The sequence below is a fragment of the Necator americanus genome, chromosome III (assembly GCF_031761385.1).
Source record: "Necator americanus strain Aroian chromosome III, whole genome shotgun sequence".
In the NCBI taxonomy this organism is placed as follows: Eukaryota; Metazoa; Nematoda; class Chromadorea; order Rhabditida; family Ancylostomatidae; genus Necator; species Necator americanus.
Window position 1 is genome coordinate 27,777,660 of NC_087373.1, and position 19,735 is coordinate 27,797,394.

At 38.4% G+C, this 19,735-nt stretch overlaps 2 protein-coding genes across 5 annotated transcripts in view; one reads left to right on the forward strand and one right to left on the reverse strand.

Moving 5' to 3' along the window:
• RB195_011145 (uncharacterized protein) overlaps window positions 1-1,242 on the reverse strand; it is a gene marked incomplete at both ends in the record, with an annotated part of 37,703 nt that extends 36,461 nt beyond the window's left edge. For all 3 annotated transcript variants that reach the window (XM_013445891.2, XM_064192446.1, XM_064192445.1), the window contains 2 exons: window positions 1,077-1,158; window positions 1,207-1,242. In XM_013445891.2, the coding sequence (XP_013301345.2) occupies window positions 1,077-1,158; window positions 1,207-1,242 (118 nt within the window). The remainder of the gene's footprint in view (window positions 1-1,076; window positions 1,159-1,206) is intronic.
• A 1,792-nt stretch (window positions 1,243-3,034) lies between these two features.
• Window positions 3,035-16,624, forward strand: RB195_011147 (uncharacterized protein; the record flags this gene model as incomplete). Of its 2 annotated transcripts, XM_064192448.1 has the most annotated exons (19): window positions 3,035-3,181; window positions 3,326-3,459; window positions 8,646-8,806; window positions 8,903-9,000; window positions 9,271-9,350; window positions 9,405-9,510; window positions 9,579-9,658; window positions 10,378-10,522; window positions 10,906-10,960; window positions 11,113-11,234; window positions 11,291-11,450; window positions 11,519-11,635; window positions 11,698-11,847; window positions 11,907-12,019; window positions 13,627-13,737; window positions 14,025-14,111; window positions 14,230-14,345; window positions 16,452-16,572; window positions 16,622-16,624. In XM_064192448.1, the coding sequence occupies 19 exons, from the start codon at window positions 3,035-3,037 to the stop codon at window positions 16,622-16,624; spliced, it is 2,106 nt and encodes a 701-aa protein (XP_064050031.1). The 2 variants fall into 2 exon arrangements, with proteins under 2 accessions (XP_064050031.1, XP_064050032.1); XM_064192449.1 differs by lacking the exon at window positions 16,622-16,624 and having other exon boundaries at window positions 16,452-16,596.
• Between the last annotated feature and the right edge of the window lie 3,111 nt (window positions 16,625-19,735).

Sequence of the window (19,735 nt, forward strand, 5' to 3'; positions counted from 1 at the left end):
GAGGTTCACTTCACGCGCTTTCATTTTATCACTCCTGCTGGCGTAATAAGTTGTCTCGTCGTTTAAATTGTGCGCTATTTGTACATCTGGGGCCCTCTTACTCCTGAATTTGAGGATAGCGTTTTGCGTTTTTGCTGTCATTCTTAAAAATTATGTCCTGAACATTATCTACGTCCGGAGAAAAGCAAACGCTGAAAATTTCTCTGAATGGTGCTTCTCAGTCGAATGTTCTGCTTGAGTAGCATCCGCAGAGTCGTATTACCCTCCTCTACTCATCATGAAGATTTACCAACTCTGGATAAAATCAGTTGTGAATACATCCAGATTTCCTAGCCGCGAAATTACAAATTACAAATTAGAAAAACGTGCAGAAATTTTTGGTAACGAAATTTTTGTCCAAATAGAAAAACAGAAATAGAAATTAAGATATAAAGATAAAAAGATATAGAAATTTCGGTGCAGAATCCTTTCCAGATATATGTAGAAGAAGGAAAAACCGACAGTTCCGATATGTAAGGAATACGTGAGGAATTGAACATGAAAATTAGGAGAAAAGCATAAAGATCTATGGATAGAAGTATGCGATGTGGAAGAAATGTGAGAGCAACGCATGCTGTGATCTCTGTGATCTATCTGTCAATCATTCAAAGGTGTATTCACATTTCTGCATATTCATTAGCATGTTATCCATTCAGGAGAAAACTACTCAACCATTCCACGCATTTTTTTCAAGTGGTGGGGGTTTTTGCTATAATTTTTGTCGAAGAATATAAAAAATGATTTAAGAATAATGAGTCATGAAAAATGATTTGCAAATCAAATTAATTATTCGAAAACTATTCCATGAAACAAAGATGGCGTGTTGTGCATCACCGAAAATACGATTTTCTCAGAAGTTTTACAGAATTCTGCTGGAAGAATTCAAGAGAATTCGAGAGAATTCTGGTTGGAGAACTTCCAGTTACTCTGTCTCCTATGCTGAAGAATATCGATAGTCGATAACTTAAAATGAAGTGGAATGATGAGCGATTAAAGTGCTGAATGGCTGTGACTTAACTCAGTTCCTCACAACTCACCATTTTCAGAACTTCTGGATGTGAACGGAGTTATCCTGGAACGGATCCAACACAGCTGTTTTGTCACAAATAGATGCATGAGCTGCAAATGAGAAATTTAAACGAATCCACTGAGTCCACAAATGTCTACCTTCGATCTCTTCACGTCGTCGGATGTGTACAGCATCGTGACCGGCTGCTGAAGTGAGAGCACAATGTCGAAGGGCAACTGCGCCGTCCTCTCTGATCCTGATTAGCGGCGACACTGCGCTCCCGGCTTCCAGCTATCAATCCGCCTGTCATCACCTCGACTTCCGCTTGCGATGGTGATTTAGGGACAGCTGGACACGGGGGCGCAAGAAACCTGCACCATAAAAATTAAAGTGCACAGTCGATCACGGGGAGGTCGTGGCAAGGAATGAAGATAGGAAACTGGATTTGTGTTCGGTTTTGAGCGACTTTGCTTCCGAAATAATTAATTTTACAGGAACAGAGGACCCATTCACCTTCTCTTTTTCCTCATCATTTCTAAAATAGTAAGTGGAAGCAGCAAGTGTTATTCCTTCCTAGAAATTCCTACTCTAAGAGCTCTAGAGCTAAGTTAGTTAGGTACAGCATCCGAAAATTAAACACTGCTGTGGAGTTCAGCCCAAAAAAGTATGTATTTTTAAAGATGCCTCTGTATTTTTCCACGTTTTACCATCAAAATTTTAGATTATTATTTTTCGCTTCTCTTCTCCATTTCTACAGCAAATAAACGTTTTCGATCACAATGAACGTGTCTCCTCGATGACCTACAGGTCAATAATTATCCCCATACGACACAAAATTACATTGCAATCATCTCCTGGAGTTATTTCGCACATTACTTCATTTGAGACCAAGATCTTTGGCTGTCTTATCTCTGACATCATTTAGGTCCTTGCACACTTTCTCCTTGCATCACATACTTTTATCCAGCATGTTTCTAAACTCCTAAAATTTTCTGGAAATGTTGTGACAACCCGTAATTAGTAGTAGTACAGCATAGTTCTAATTATTCCTTCCGTTTTCTTTCTTTCAACCCCATAATTTTGTTATTGCATACTACTACATCATAAATGAACCACTTATGGATGAAAATGACCTTGCGTTCTCCATAGGTTCAACAAATGAGCGAAAACAAATTTTCTCTTATTAGCTGCTTTAGAATCCATTATTCCCAGCAGATAAGAATAATTCTCTTGTGGTCATTGATAGAAATTCGATTAGGAATAAACTGCCTGAGCTATTTATCGATATTTGAATTCTCCTCTAACTCAAGTGATAACTCAAGTGAACATGGCGGGGTTCTTAAAAAATCCTTGAGATGACTTTTTTAAAGTGATATTCTCATTAATTATTAAGTTATTAGTATTAGTCTCGTTTTGGTATTCTACTCATCTGCAGTCATTGTTTACTCTGGATAAGTGGTAGGAAATCTATGGGATGGTTCAAATCTACAACCTTTTCAAGCAGCCTAACCCGACACTCTTCACGTCAATTATGCCTTATTGCATATTGCCCTAATGAAATATAAAAAAAATATTTTCTGCTTTCTTTCATATACACACACTAACCACCCAGAAAAATATAATTTTTTTCTAAATATTGCAGTTATTTTAAAAATAGAATAGGTAAGAAGTAGCGTCCAAACAGCATCCTTCCAATTTTTTCTCCTTCTAATTTGCTGTAATGTAAAACATCCATATTGATTTAAACTTGTTTATTCATGATCTTTTGGTATATTCAGCATTCCACAACAATATATCGTAGTGTTATAGTCGGCGCCGAATATGTTCAACCACATGAGCGCGACGCATCTGCCGCAACGCACGCTCCTCCCTAAAATTGTCACGCATTCTCTCTGACCTCTAAGCAGCTTAACATGTTCGACACGAATTATATCAGCCATTTGACTGAGCTATTTTTCACAAAATAATACTCGTCATAATAGGACAATGGCACCGGTACATTTGCGCTTCTATGCGCTTGTCGACTCTCCGCATGCTGCTTGGAAAGTCTCCTCGATCAGGAGGACCCTACGGGAACGAATAGGATTTGACGTGGAAGTGGTCGCTGAGTATTGTTTCCATGTTATCCTGAAAGTAAGTAAGGTTTCCAGTTCAAATTATCTCATGAGACCAACTATTGGAAGGAATATAGACATTTTCTGACAAATTCGGTCATTCTTTACCAGAATCATTGGATTGGTATCCTATAAATGAGTCTTCTATGTTCTATGAATTCAGGATGGCGTGGATTCGGAGGAGTTTCAACATTTAGAGTTGGAGAAACTGCAGTGGTTATTAGCACCAAGTCCTTTTGATGGTCGTTTGTTGCGTAGTTCTCAGCTGAGCGGAACGATCAAGGAGATCGGGCCCAGGTCAGTGTCACTCGCCAATGATACTATCTAAAATCTCGTCCTGAAGGACAGGGACCTTCCAAATAGGAGACGATTATTCAAATATATAATGTCTAGTAACTCCTCATTATTTTGTTGTTTTTTTTTTGAAAATTTGTCGCGTTATTCTCTTGCATATTAACTAAATGATAGAAATTATGCTCGGCATAGAAGGTTGAACGAGAAAAAAATCGAAACAAGATGATTCGCCAGGAAATTGTTTATTTTGCTTTTAAAAAAACATGTAAAAATAAAATAAAGTAAAAAAATAAATGAAATATAAATGAATAGCAAGTAATAAAATAAATAAAATCAAATAAAAAACTCGAATTCGAATCAGAAGATTTAGGCAGTGGCTGCCTGCCTTGGAACTTTATTTTTACCCTCCGAAAAACAAGGAAAAATTGCTTAGGAAATATTACCGTTTCAACACTTACTTAATATCCATCATTGGCTGCTGGGCTTTGTTCACTTCGCACATTTTGCGCGCTTGTTTTCTCTCGCGAGTCATATCTCTTTTTCTTCGTTCATTTCCTTGTTTCTTCCATTTCTCTCTTTCGTTTTTTTCTGCTGGCATTCTCTTCATTTTCTTTTGTTTTTTTTTGGCAATTTGATTTTGTGGAGATCAAACAAAGCCGAGGAAAGATCGGAAAAGAATAGGAAAACAAAACGGATCTAGAAAAGCGAAGGCCAAGGCGAGCGACGATAAAGTTCATCACAAAGTTAGTTGCGTGGGAGCAGGGGCCATTTTTGATTTCTGGCGAACTTCACTTGCGGATCGTTTCCGGGGACAGTATTTTATTTACTTGCATCTGCCATTTATGCCATTATATTTATATGTCGTTAGTATATTTCACTATATTATTATATTCGTTTATATTCTTTTTATTCATTGTATTTGTATATTTGTTGTTTATTCATTTTGTATTTGCTCCTTTGCCTTTGTTTTTGATAGTTTTACATTTATTTCACGTTGTAATCTGCTGGAAAATCTGAAGAGTAAAATGGGCACGAGTACGCGGAAGAGTCGTTTTTTAATGCTAAGCAGCACTTTTTTTAATTTTCGGAACCACACCGATCAAAACTGGATCCTATGTTGTCTCAAAAAAGTGCATTTACGCATGAAAGGAGAAATTTATACGATTTTGGAGTCTGACTATAGAGTATGATTGTAAATCACCAGATTTTAGTTTAGACACTGCACTTCTTCTTGTTTCGCAAAGAATGCTTATTGCTACTGTTTTTATTTTGTTTACATCAATTCCTTTCCTCATTTATTTATCCATTTATTTACACCTAATGAGATCATATGAATACTATTCTTATTTCACTGGAAATTTCTGATGAATTGAAAAAAGTGTAGTCGGGTCAAAACAGCATGAAGCACCACTCACCCTGTAGTTCGCGACTGTCCCACCTCGGTCCCAACCGCTACCTCCAACGAGCCACTTTGAGCGCAGCTGCTTACTCTGCACCGACCTTCATGACGTTTTGACCCAATAATAGAAAATAAATACCATAATATTAATAATAATAATAGATACTTTTTTATGTCTGTGATAGTTTCCGAAATTCACCAGTAACCCGTAACTAGTAGGAAATAACGTTTTCTTCTAGAAATGGTCACTTAGATTCTCTACAACAGCTTTGTGCCGCGCGATATTGGTCTAGAAATGACACTGTCACATAGACACCGTCACCTTCACGATCCACAGCAAGAGCTCTCCCAGAATCCATCCATTCGTCACAGTTCCATGTTCTGCGAGACTTCGCATCTCGCATAAACCGCCAATGGACGCTGAGTCTCCCCAGGTATTTGACCTCGTTGGGTTGCGACTTAGCGGTGTACTGGACGACAACACTATTCCTGCAATATTTGAATAGTGTAGCGGTTGGAGGTTCCGTTTCCTGCACGATCGATTGAAGGTTCGAATCCGCCCTAGTGCTCACCAAGCCTTTCATCCCTGCGGGGTCGATAAATTGGTCTGAGAGGATAAGAGCACTGATCTTACACATCGGCTAGCCACCGCAAGTCTAGGCCAGTTATATGTTCGTGAAGCTCACACGATTCTGAATTGAAGTGAACGTGGGGGCGCATCCCAAGCGGACTGATTAACGCCAGACATTCTATCCTTTATTCTTTATTTGAATAGCTTCTGCCATATATCTGCACCGTAGCTTTTATATAGTTCATACTTGTCCAAAAGCGTTCACTGTACGGGAGTGGCACCGCTCCACAACGTTACAGAGATGGAGAACTTGGTAGAACTTCGCCAAGACGGTAAAGGTGTATTCACATCGTTCGTGTCGTTCATCTTTGTTTCTTTGTGTCAAAGAGAAAAGAAACATCGTCATCGGTAGGTGTGCTGAACAACGTTGCACACCCCTTCCGTAACGTTACACTTGTATGGTCCAGGACAGAGGGCATCACATGTGCACGAGTCGCCGATTCTGTGGATCACGTGATCGAAGTAATTCCCTCTGAAATTGCCTTCGCAGGGAAGATGAGATCACACAACTCTCGTTCATACATCATTTTCCGGATTACTAGCCAAAATTGAGCGTGATCACTTTAATTATCAATGTACTACACTGTGATACACAAATCTCTTCACTGTCGTGATAATCTGTCGTTGAGCGATCTACAGGATCTTCAAGAAGTTGACATAAATTTAAAAACGTTCTAAAAAATGCATACATGTCAACGAATGTTTTTTGCGAACGGTGGGGGTATACCATGTAAATATGAATTTGGTGTCGGATACATGACCACCTAAGGTGGAATGGCATTGAGTTATGCGTTTTTTGAAGTTGGATATGACGCGGTCAGAGGCAGCTGGTTCCATTTCACTGGATAGTCGATTTATTCTTTCATTCGCGGGATATTTTGCGGTTTGTTTGCGTAAACTCTTGACTCCGTAAATCCCCACAAAAAGAAGCCAAACGGGATTAGATCGCAGGATTCGGCAAGCTATTGTTGATTCCCCACGCAATTTGATGCATTGGGCGAATTTTTCATTCAATAGCAAAATTTTTCGCAGAAGGTTTGGTAGATCGCATTATCCTCTTGAATCCGAAAATTGTCAAGGCGAAATTGCCACCTCCAGTCAGTAAGCATCCTTTTGAAATCACCGCCGTTCACCGCGAGAGTAACTCCATCGCAGTCAGCGAAATTTAAAAAAATGGAAAAAATAAGAGAAAAAAAAAGAAGAAAAAATGGCAGCTTTTCCAGATTCCTGCCAACTTTCTGAACACGTTAGTTTATCGCGTTGGACATAGGTCCTCTAAAATCTGTCATTTTCAGTTTCTCATGTCATATTTTATCAGTTTTCCCAACACAATAATGTTATATAATATAATATTATATTATTTTATAATAATGTAATATTATTTCTGTCGGCTATTCAAAGGGAAATGTGCGAATCGCCCAGCTGAAGATGGTGAAAATAAAGGATTGAGGATAAAGTGTGCAGCATTGATCGATTCCTATGGGAATCCGCCCACGCGTGCAACTTGAATTCAGGACTGTTCGAGGTTGATGAATGCGTGTGCAGCGTTACAATTTCGGGTGCCGATTCAGTGTTTCGTTTGATTTGTTCAAAAGTCACGACGCATTTTTGCAACAAATGACGCTGGAGCAGTTTTGGAACTCATTTGTATCTATGTTATTGTTACGTTGTTTGATAGCTGACAGTTTCAAAGGCAACATACCACGAATCTGGGCTGGTACGGATTTCAGGTGGAGTATCCGTATACGGGGTCGTAGATTATGGAGACCGGGGTGGTTCTGCTCATCTCTCTCTGAATCACTGCAAGCAGCCGGCCCCTGAATGCTGTTTTGTACGATGCCTTCTATTGCAGCGCGCCAGCCTTGCACGCGTAGCGTCCCTTACTGCCTATCGGGGTAGTCCGAATTGATTTTCGACGAATCGCAGGGCGGAGGCGGCGCAAGGGGTGGAGCGTTGCAATAGATCGCGTCGTACAAAACAGCATTCTGGAGGCGGCTGTTTGCAGTGATGCAAAGAGAGATGAGCGGAACTACCTTGTCTCCGTCATCTACGATCCCGTATACGGATACTCCACCTGAAATCCGCACCACCTCAGATTCGTGGTATGCTGCCTTTAACTCCATTTAAAAAAATCGGTGATTTCGCTGAGTTTTGCAGGTTTTTACAACAAGTTGAAAAACAGACTTAACTCTGCATTTTTGCCATATTTCACTTTTCTTTCACAAAAGGGAGAGTGCGCGTTAAACATGTGAAAACTTACGTAAATTCTACGGTAAAAATGCTTTACAAGAATGTCGACGCCAACGATGGTTCACAAAATTCCGGAAGTGTTTTGCATAAATAAAAGTAGCGAAATCTGATGGCGCGAGATCAGGCAAACATGACGGATATAACGGACAACACATTCCATCCAAGCTCTAACAATTTTTGCATTCGAGAAGTTGTGTTCCATCGCGACAACACGAGGCTACACATAAGTTTGATCACGCGTCAAAAATTGTTGGAACATGCACGGAATGTGTTGCCAGAGCCATCATACTCACCGGATCTTAGGCCATCACATTTCCTCTTATTTCACTATCTTCAAAACTTCTTGCGTATTGCAAAATCCAATTCAGACGACGCTGTGAATCAGCATCTTACTCAGTTCCCCCCCCCCCCCAAAAAAAAAAAAAAAAAAAAAAAAAAGAAGACGGATCCTTCTATGAACCAGGAATTGTGAAGGTCAAAGAGAGATGGGGAAAAGTTATCGAACGGGCATGATATCATTGGTTGATCTTTGTTCTTTACATGAATAAATGACGTTTAAAAAGCGTTGGTAAAATAAGTCATGACTTTTCCAACAACCTAATATCTTCCCAAACAAATCTGGTATCAGTTTATCGACACTGGGGAATTTAAAGGGTTTGGTTTGGATTAGGGCTGTCTCGAACCATCGATCAATCGTGCAAATCTCACATCTCTCACCTACTGCGGTATGAGCGCCTTAAGAGTAAATAAAGTTAAGAATATGTAAATGTTTTTGTATTCCGAGTCGGTCACAAAAGAAAAAGAAGGTGGCGTTCATTTTTAATACCTTTTAGATTGTAATTCATTAATTGTAACTTATTTGTTTTTTTAAATATCTATTTCCGATTCTCCTCGAAAGAAAGTCTTTAGGCTCACATTTAAAACCGCATACTGCACAAATGCGTTGTCGGCGCTATTAGCGGCCGGCATCCATCAAGTGAGCAGACTCGAAAGAACTGTCAGATACCAATTCAGTGGTCCTTTACCCGATGATGAGACATTACTGGAAATCGCCGGGGACCGTATGACCGGTTAGTAAAATATTAGGTTTTTTAGAAGGATATTAGAAACACGACATGGTTTTTTTTCTCATGGAAAATTAAATCCGACAATCATAAGTTATTTAGAATGCATTTATATGGAGAACATCAACTTCACGACCGTGAAAGAACGAGAAAATTTCTTTCAAGTGGATGTGCTTGGCGATCCTGCAAATTTGGATAAAGTAAGTAACGGCAGGCTTAATAGATTAAAGTAGAGGCTGATCTTTCGAAACAAATGGCCCAGTTATATGAATAAATACCTAAAGTGGAGAAGACATACAAAATACTCCAAGCACTCGATATCGAACGCATTCAACCGGGTTGTCGCGACGCGTGCGCGGCGAACGCGCGCACTGTTGCTCCAAAAGCCCCTTCATTGCATTAAAACTGTGCCATCGTTCGGTGTCAACGATGCTTTTTAAGAGGAAGTTCTCTGAACGAGAATATTCCAGGCCAATAAGGAACTTGGACTTGCTTTCGATGAACACGATTTAGTCTACTATAAGGATTTGTTCCTGAATAAACTGAAGAGGTAAGAAATCCAGAGTTTTCCCTGAAAGATGGCCAGAAACGTTTTTCTGCACAGGAATCCCACTGATGTTGAGCTGTTCGACTTGGCACAGTCCGATTCGGAGCATTCACGCCACTGGTTCTTCCGAGGAAAGTTGGTGGTCGACGAGAAAGAGAGAAAGGTGAGAAATGACCAAAAATACCTCTACCACAACCAGGTTGATGTTTATACTTGACTATGATTTTCTAGGAATCGTTGATGGATTCAATCAAAGGAACTCAACAACACTCAAATTCCAACAATACAATTGCCTTTTCTGATAATTCAAGGTTCGTATTCGTATGTTCTGATGGAAAATTTTCAGTTAACCGAACCGTGCCTGAGCGAAAGCTGTGTATTTCACTTGAAGTTTTATGGGACCTTCTTTTTGAGTACTCAATTTCAAGTGTGTTAAAGAAATAGCATCTTTGAATGATTCGCACCAATTAATCGGTCCGAATAGCCCCTCACTGCTCACTTTGGTCCCATGTGCTGAAATATAAATAAGCTTGTTATTGTCGACACAGGCGTAGATTGAGATCCGGTGGTGAAACTGAAGCAAAAGGTAAAAAGGTTGGTAATCTTTTATAAAAAAAAAGTCATTAATGTATACTGTTATTAATGGTAATCGTACCTAATTCATTATAATTATATATCATATCATAATTCATTGTATGCATTGACATTCAACCGGATAACCGCGACGCGTTTGCCGCAACTCATGTTCTTTGTCTTCTTCACAGACTTCGGTGATTCTCTTTCGATTGGGGCAGAGCAGACGGAAAAGGAAGCGCGTATGTCAAATAGAAGAGGAGTCTGCGTTGCGGTAGATGCGTCGCGGCTGCTAACTTGAACATATTCCATGTTATTTGACGGATTTTAAGCAGTTCTTGAATAGAGCCAAAATATGATAATACACTTGGATACACTTGGATTCGAAAATTTCCTCTCGCTTTCTTCCTTGAACACGTTATAATACTAAAGAATGTTTCGATACTTGGTTCTGCAGCGCAATTCGCGGTTTCAAAGATGTTTCGTTGCTTCTTCCGTCCGATCCTACGTCAAGTTCCGCGTTGGAGATTCGATGCCAAAATCGTCACATCACGTATTCCGCTGAAACTCATAATTTCCCGACAGCTGTTTGTCCATTCCAGGTAGGTATATCTACTCATAACATATGGAATCAAATAGGAGATGTTGAACCTTATTATTTCTTCCGAATCCTGACAACAGCCTCTATCTTTAAGGAAATTATATAATTGGTAGTCGGTTAAGTGATTCATGGTCGGCGGCAAATATGTTCAACCGGGTGCGTGCGGTGTGTCTGACGCAATCCGCTTGCGAATGTGCGCATGGTAGCACACATTCGGCGCCGGCTTAATTTAACTTTAGCAGAACTCTCTTTTTATTTTTCTTTCCATTACATTTTTTACTGCGTTTTCATTAGTATCAACTTTTGTCCTGGACCTTGTCTTATGCTCCATTAATTGTTTTTTCTATCTCGAAATTTAGGTCTTATGGATAGATTTACTTTCAGGGAGCTACTACAGGAACAGGAGGACGTATCCGAGATACGCACGCTACTGGAAGAGGTAGTGATGATTATAGTGCGCATCAAAACTCAATTAGGTTTTAAAGTTAATCCGCTCAGGTTGTGAAAAACGAGGTCTATTACACGAGGTTACGTCCTAGCGTATACCTCACATTGGTAGCATTAAGAGACTCTTATAAGAACAATATCTAGGGTCCCATGAGATCGCCGGGATTGCCGGTTATTCTTTTGGAAACCTACACTTGCCGAATTACCGTATGCCGTGGGAACATGAAGAGGACAAGTACCCGTACAGTTTTAGTCATCCAAGCACTGTGAGTAGTATTTATCATGGATTGAGACAATCTTCTGGTGAAAAACCACTTTTCAGATAGCCATAGAAGCATCAAATGGTGCTTCGGATTACGGTAACAAATTCGGAGAACCAGTCATTTGTGGTTTCGCTCGATCTTTTGGACAACGCCTTGCAAATGGGGAACGTTGCGAATATGTGAAACCTATCATGTTTTCTGGAGGAATTGGTGCCATAGGTGGTTTTTTCAACTCTTAATGTTAAACATTCCTGATAAATGAATATGAGGGGCTTTTATTTCTTCAGATGATGGTCAAACATCGAAGGAACACTGTCGTGAAGGAATGTACCTGGCAAAAATTGGAGGTCCAGTATATCGAGTTGGCGTTGGTGGTGGCGCGGCTTCGTCGCAATCCGTGCAAGGTACTTTGGTGCCAACGAATATTCCAGAAAAATATGGCGATATTCTACATTTGCCTCATCAGGTTCACGTGAGTCCACGCTTGATTTCTGCGCCGTGCAACGAGGAGACGCCGAGATGGGCCAAAAATTGCATCGAGTGGTTCGCGCTTGTGCCGAGCTTGGCGCGTCAAACCCAATCCTAGCGATTCATGATCAGGGCGCAGGTGGAAATGGTACGTATCGGAGGTATCCTAAGGAATTTGGTCCAGAATTTTTAAGAGGAAAGTTGCAGGTAACGTACTGAAGGAACTGGTAGAAGGTGGTGGTGCTGTAATCAACGCGTCAAGCTTTGAACTCGGCGACGACACCATTTCGGCGAGGGAACTGTGGACAGCTGAGTATCAGGTGAGATGGATTCATGAAGTATACCTCGTCTTCAAAATTCCTTCACATCATGGGGCGCTGGTTCCGTGGTAACGATGTGGTGGGTGTTTTCTGGATGGTAACTTGAATGAACTGCTCCTGAATAATTAGTTGAATGGCTTTTGTTGTTTTCATTTGGAATTATATGGGAAAATGACTACGAGGAAAACTGGAGGATACGTAACGGACTTTTTTAACGAAATTATTTGACATTCTAAAGTCAGAAAAACTTAGTTGGTCTCTCTCTAAAGTATGATTAACATATGTAGGAACATTGATGCGAAATTTTACAAATCTTAGCTATCTATCAACGAAAGGTGAAAGATAGCATCGCTGAAAAAAATCGTTTAAAATTCCTTTCTATGTGTGTAAAATTGTATAGTTGTTAAATTACAAGTTAGACAAATAAAAATTGAGCTGGTGGATTTGCATAGTTGGATCCGAGAGCACCAGTCAAATATGTGCGATGATTCTGCTGCAACGTACACGTTTTCCTTGTTTGGCACTCACATCCTCCTTTATCTGCCTCACTCTAATCGGAGGTGCGTCGCGCCCACTCAGTTGAACATATTTGGCGACGACCGTACAGAAGACAGTGAATAATATCCAGCTCTAGTAAGAACACTCCTTGGGTGAAAAAAAAAACAAGAACAAAAGGAACTCTTCAGAAAAACGAAAGTGAGAATAAATTCCTGGATGGTAACTTGAATGTGCTGCTCCAAAATAACTAAGCGTTTTTTTGTCGATTGGAAATAAGGGTAGAGCTTTCGTTCTGATTTCTTTCTTTCTTTTTTCTTTTTTTCTCTTCACATATTTTAAAAATTACAGAACGGAAGCACAGTTAATAACGTTGATAACTGTCTCGTGAGCATCTATCATTTCCTGAAACGTAAGGAAATCCAGCGAATTTGTTGCGGTTGTAAAAGTCGATTGTGCTTGTCGATTGATGCAAAAAGAACCACAGAATCCGTTTAAATATTCACATTTCCACAGTCAATAGAATTTTTTTGTTGACGATTGAAAAACTCAGTAAAATAATGGCAGGCACAAGTTTTTAGAGGTTTTTTAGGATAGGGTATTTTGGTCTTAAAATTACTTATAAGGTTTTTGTTCTACGTTCGTCATTTTTCTGTTATGATTAAATTTTTATCACGATGTAAAATTCTGCGGACTGTTGTCTTCATGTAACCGCCTTTTTGTCGATTCTTTTTTCGAGTAAGTGTGACACCTATCTTATTTTCTTCTCTTCTTCTTTGGAACCTTCTTTGGGACCTTCTTTGGACGTTCCTCTTAATTTTTTCACTCCCTTAAAAAACAGACTGTTGAAATTTATTTCTGTTGTTCCCTTTCCCCGTTTCTCATCCGTTTGAGAATCATTGCGGGTCGGAAAAGACTCACTAACGATTCGTTTTTGTGCTTTTATTATTGGCCTCATAAACTTGGTCCTGGTTATCGGCGGTTTCGGAAAGAGCAACGTTAGAAGTGGCTGGTGAAGAAGTGTGTCCTTTTGAGGTGTGATCCCGTGAAATACTTTATAACGTATGAATGGCCGATTCATTCATAATTCCAAACGATAATGAAAATTTTAGGAGAACGACGCATGCTTGATTGAATCGAGCGGACTAGCGAGGATGATGCAAATATCAAGACGAGAAAAATGTACCGTTTCCGTTGTCGGCACTGTTACCGACGAGAAAAGGGTCAGAAAGTTGCAGTTCTTCTTTTTTCTGAGTAACATCTTTTATTCTTCTTTTTTTTTCGAGAAAGAGGCAACAGTTATAACTTCTTTCGCTGAAAAGTAGGTATTTTTGGTATCTTTACATTTTTCCACTGTACCAGGAGATTGACAGAAAATTTTCAATTTTTTTTTGGGAAATAATGGAAAAAAAAGCCTGTGCCTGAAAGAAGAAGAATTTCAGACCTTTAATGGATGAAAGTCTTTAAGTTCTTCTAATTTGCATATATAAAAAAATATGCAGATTTTCAGGTTGTTCTGACAAATTTCGTCGACGATGTCAATGATAAAATGCCGGTCGATTTTGATACGAAAATCCTTGGAGAAAGAGAGAAGAAGGTACTCATCTTACCCAAGTCATAGAAACAAAAGACAGAATCCATTTGCCTTTTATGTTTTGTTAGATTTTAATCTACGATGCAGATTTGTTGAACTGCAATGAACGAAAGAAGTTTAGGTGTTCCACTTAACTTCCGTTCCAACTCAACTCAGGAAGCTCGAACTTCCAGCAAGGTTGACAGTGAGAGAAGCGCTCGAAATGGTCCTACGTCTTCCGTCGGTGGCTAGTAAGAGGTACACGGTTTTTGGTTGGTTTTTAACCTGAAATTAATCTGTAGAGGTTGTTAGCGGTGACTCTAAACGTTAAATTGAAGAAATCTTTTTTGTTAGAAATTATAGGATGCTTTCTTCAAAACTATCCCTAAATTTAAAGTTATGTTGATTTGTCAATCATCGATGTAACTGTGTTTTACATGATTCTTGTAGTATTTCAAGATTGCAACTTTACAGTATGCATACCGTAGTTCTACAAATTTTATTCGGCTCTAGTTGATTTCCTTTTTCGGATAGTACATGTGAAATAATCCTTACACAATATTTGAAACAAATTTGACGATATTGGTCAGACTGTGATGATTAGGTGTACATTAAGTAAGGGTAGTGAACTGTTGTTCTTTTTCTCCGAACATGTTTGTGTGAACAACAATCCTTACCATTACTATTTCGTTTCGTAGTATTGACATAACTGATAGCATTTAACACCCACAGTCGAAAAAGAAAAGTGGAAATAAAAAAGAAAAGAAGGAACAGAAATGGTCGAACGAAGATTCCTTCTGGCGAAAGAGTAAGGAAGTGGAAGGAAATTAGTGTATTTATCACTTCAAACGGAAGAAAACTGGTGATCACGATTTAAGTATGTGGTCGTAGTCTTGATAGTACACAATACGATTGAGTTCGTTTTTGAAATGTGTGCAAATCATGCGCACGTAGACTTGGAAAAAGTAGTCGGCATAGTTTTGAAGAAAGCATTCTTTGATTTCTAAAAAAAAGATTTCTTCAAAAAAGTATTATTCTTCGCAGATATTTCGTTCTTGACATTAAGACGAGAATCGTTACGGTATCACTGTCTTGAAATAGATGAAGAATTTAGACGGTTTGCTCGAATGTCTCTTTTCTCATATTTCCTCCACGTTGAACTACAAGACATGAACAATCTGTAATATAAAAAAGTACTGGTACTCTGTAGATATTCCTGGCGCATATCGCTGAGTTAAAGTTAGAGTGTTTTCTCATTTCTTAATCTATTTATAGAGTTAACAGATCGAAAAACCCAAGATTGTTGTCACTGGGATTTAAAGGTTAAGAAAGTGGATGACGAGGGAAGTGCCACAATTCCCTTAGGGTTGCGCCTACGCGTTTTACTTGAATTCCAAATTATAGAGGTTAATGAAGGGGTAGTGAAGGTATATGCCCTCACTAACCTCTACAATTAACCTCCACCTTTCCGGAACGGTGAAAGGTTTAGTTATTTCAAGGTGGTCTCGAACCATCGTCTGTGCAGGTGCGGCGTAAACCCCTTACCATGGCGCAACGCTTATGCTTATATGAGCTCATGGAATGATAACTGAACTGGTTTCGCTATAGATCAAAATAGAACTGAAAACGTTCAGGAAGTACCTTTTGCGAGATTGTGACGGTGTTCTGAAGCTTTAAACAGAGTCCATGAGGAGCTGGGAAACGTCTCACCTGGTTTTTTTTTTTAAAAAAAAGCTCACCTATCAATTAGAGTAGAATTAAAGCTGTTTAAGGCAAAAGGTCAACTTGTTTCGTAGTTATTTCTTCTATGATTTTTGCTTTTCCAAGATTCCTCGGCGACTTAAAGGATTTACCTTCGAAGAATCCCACTCAGCTGGCAGACTTTAGGCTTTTTTAGTATAATTTGTTTAAGGCATCACTCCACGAATCTGAGGTGGTACGGATTTCAGGTGGGGTATTCGTATACGGGAGCGTAGATTGAGGAGACGGGTAATTCCGTCCATTTCTTTCTAATTGCCGTCAGCTGGGGTATTCTTCAAGATTTCTGAAGATTTCTTCAAAAAAGTATTATTCTTGGCAGATATTTCGTTCCTGACATTAAGACGTTACGGTATCGTTGTCCTGAAATAGATCAAGAATTTACTCCGTCCGTATCACCTCAGATTCGTGGTGTGATGCCTTTAGAGACATTATCTAATTCGATTTGCTGAGAAAAAAGAAGAAAAAGAAAATACCGCTACTCATCGAACCACACCGGCTCATGAGGAAAAGTTTGTTTCTCGTAAACTTCAGCATTTTTTTATGGGTGAAAAAACTTCGTAATCTCCTCCCTGATCTTCATATTTACAAAAATGAGCTCTTCAGATATCTAACATGCAAAGTGGATCGTTCGGTGACTGGCCTCATTGCCCAGCAGCAATGTGTCGGACCTCTTCACACCCCGCTGGCCGATGTAGCGGTTGTCGCGCTGTCGTACTTTGATAAGGTAGGTTGCGATTATTTCTCTTAAATTTTATCTGCATGCACTATTTTAGTGATAGTCCTTTTTCTTATAAAAGAAAAATCGCAACATTTAGGAAATTGGGGGATGTTTAAAAGTTTTTTTTCTACTCGAATAATTTGCCGGAAATAATTGTTCCGAATGATGAGATTGTTGAAGAAATGGGAAAAATTTAATGGTTGAGAGCAGTAAATCAGATAAGCTGTAAGAAGAAATTTCTATAAAATAGAATAAATAGAAAAAATCACACAAATCTAAGTAAAAAAAAAAACGGGAATCTAAGTATGGAATAGAATCAGAGTGCGCAAAAGGATCTCTTCATCGTATCCACCATCAAATTCTAATTTGTGTTCATTTATTAAAGCAACAAATAAAAATGGATCAGAAATTAGAAACTAACTAAAATTTGCTGAATAACCAGAAGAAAGTGTACTCAAATTGATGTTGGAACACTCCAAGGAAAATAGCAGGTGAATTTGTGACCTCCATAAATCATAGGTAATGATTTAAGGAGTAACGGAATAACAATGTAATAATAATGAGGATAATAATGAGGGCGATTATTTCGATATTTATAAAGTAACGCTAGTAAGTACTAGCAGCAAAATAATAATAATAATAATAATAATAATAATAATAATAATAATAATAATAATAATAATAATAATAATAATAATAATAATAGAATAATAATAATAATAATAATAGTAGAATAATAATAAATAAATAGTATAATATAATAATATGTAATGTATAATATAATATATAATAATATTAGTAAATAGTAAAATATATAATAGTAGTAGTAGATTACAATAACAGTGAAGTAATAAAAAAATGCTACCAATAATATTAACAATAATAATAATATGATCAAATCATAACAACTGTATCCTAAAAAAAATCCCCAGCGGCACAGATTTCGCTTGTTTACCAATAAATTCAGCTTTGTAGCCTCATCTGCTCAAAAACTCAATCAACTCCGAAATCCATTATCACCACTGCAGCAAAACATAACTGAAAACCGGATGACAGATAGTTTTTTGAATGTGTCGCTGACGTTCCGAGCGGAATCTTTGAAAAGACTGGTGGAACGCATTTGGAAGAGTGCAACAACTCTAATAAACTTCTCTGATTAAAATATTTCAAGTGAAACGAAGGGATGACTTTGTTTTTTTTTGGATTTCTAACGCTATGGAGTTCGTTTTAAAGTCGTTTTTTCACGCTTCTCACAATTTCCGTGGGATTTCGCCGAATTATTAGGAAATTAAAATTGATCATTTGTACTTGTTGCGTGTTCACTTCGAAAAACATGCGAACACGTAATTAGTTGTGTGACGATCGGGAAACACACAAATGTCTAAACCTGTTCTTCTTAAATACTTTGCAATTTGTGATTGAGAGGAACGTGAATAACCTTAGAAAACAAAAATCCCATGAAATATAAATTTCAAAAAAATCCATGAAATATAAATCCATGAAAAAAATCCATGAAATAAAATCCATGAAATATAAATTTCAAAAAAAAAATTCAGTAAATCTGTCAGCAGAAACTTGTTGTTTCCATCACATATCGAATTGTGGGGGAAAAAAAGAAAAAGAACTCCTCAATACTCCGCGAGAAAGGCAGAAAGCGCAATACACGCTTGGAAGCCCATCACTCCCAATTGCAATCTTGAGTTGAGTTAATATTTACGGAACAAAAATCTGTTGATCGTAAAAATAGACGGAAATTTTCCACGAGTTCAGAAATACGTAGAAAAAAGAAAGAAGTAGAAATACCTGACATTCTATGAATGAAAGAAAATCAAAAATCTAGAAATGTTCTAGGAAATCCAAACGCGCATCCTAAAATATTTTCTTTCGGGTTTTCTTTGCACGATAGGAAAATTAATATAGATTAGCTAAACTATGCTGGATATTTGCCATTTTAAAAACTTTTCAATTCATGGATTATTTTCATGATTATTGATACTACTTGCTATTTGTTTTCATACTATTTTATAGCGTCAGAACACTTCAATTTTTTTCACCAAATTCAAAGATCTCTTTCTCTCTCTCTTTGGTTTTTGAAGACACCGAGCAGTCGAGACTAACACGTCGGAGTTTCAGTTTTACTTGGAAAATTTGCGAAAGTACACGAGATTCTCTCAAATCGTTTGAAGTGACTTTTTTGTGGGAAGGAAATTCTCACGACATCGATCAAATTTGTGCCTTTCATTTGATTTATAGAAGAATCTATGTGTATGCCAAATGGGGTGAACATACGTGACGATTCAAGATTCTCATTGCTTTCACTTCGTTTGAAAACAAATCAAAGAATTCTGAATAGTTATCGAAAAATTAATGAATTTAAAAATTATTGCATACAGCTCTTGAAAAAAAGACGACAACATAACTCAAAATGCGTATTTTCACTGTAAAACGGAGTTCAAAGAGATAAAAAAATGTCTAACTTTGCTGTTTCCTTCCTTTTTGAGGTTCTCTTTCCGATGTTGCATGTAACTTCCTAATTTTCTATAAACAAACTATTCGATAATTTAACGACGAGATAAAGTGCGTTCTTTTCTTTTTCGAAATTTCCTGCTGCTGCGTTTTCTTTGTCGAAATTTTCTGCTAATGCTGCTAAATAGTGCTTAATTATTCTTGTCAAGAAAAAAATCTAATCCATTCATCCCGAAAGAAACCTAAAGTAGTTGCCTAGGGATCTAGATTTTTTTCGCCCGGTCTCTTCATCGACCATCATCACTGTGGCGGGCAGGAAATTCAATTTTAAAAGTCGCGCCGTCCTTAGTTGCGCTAATAATTCAATTATTCCTCGAAACGCTATAGTTGTGAATTGTTTGCAGCGTTCAATTGTCCTTCCCAAAAGCGGCGACCCATGTTCTTCCCGGAAACTGCTTAACAAACTAGTTGACTTCAACCCGGTCGAGGAAAGCAGCCGCTTGCAGAGTCTAATCACGGAATTTGCGCAGCGTGCCGCTATGAATTCGTGCAATCATCGTTTGCTTGTGCGTCGACGATCCGCAACTGCCGACCAACAAAGGGGTGGGGCCTGCCGGCCGACCAGCTGATTATCCTCGCCCGCCCACTAGTGAACAATTCCTCCTCACTTTCCTCCTCTCTCTGTTGCCGCCTATTCGCAATC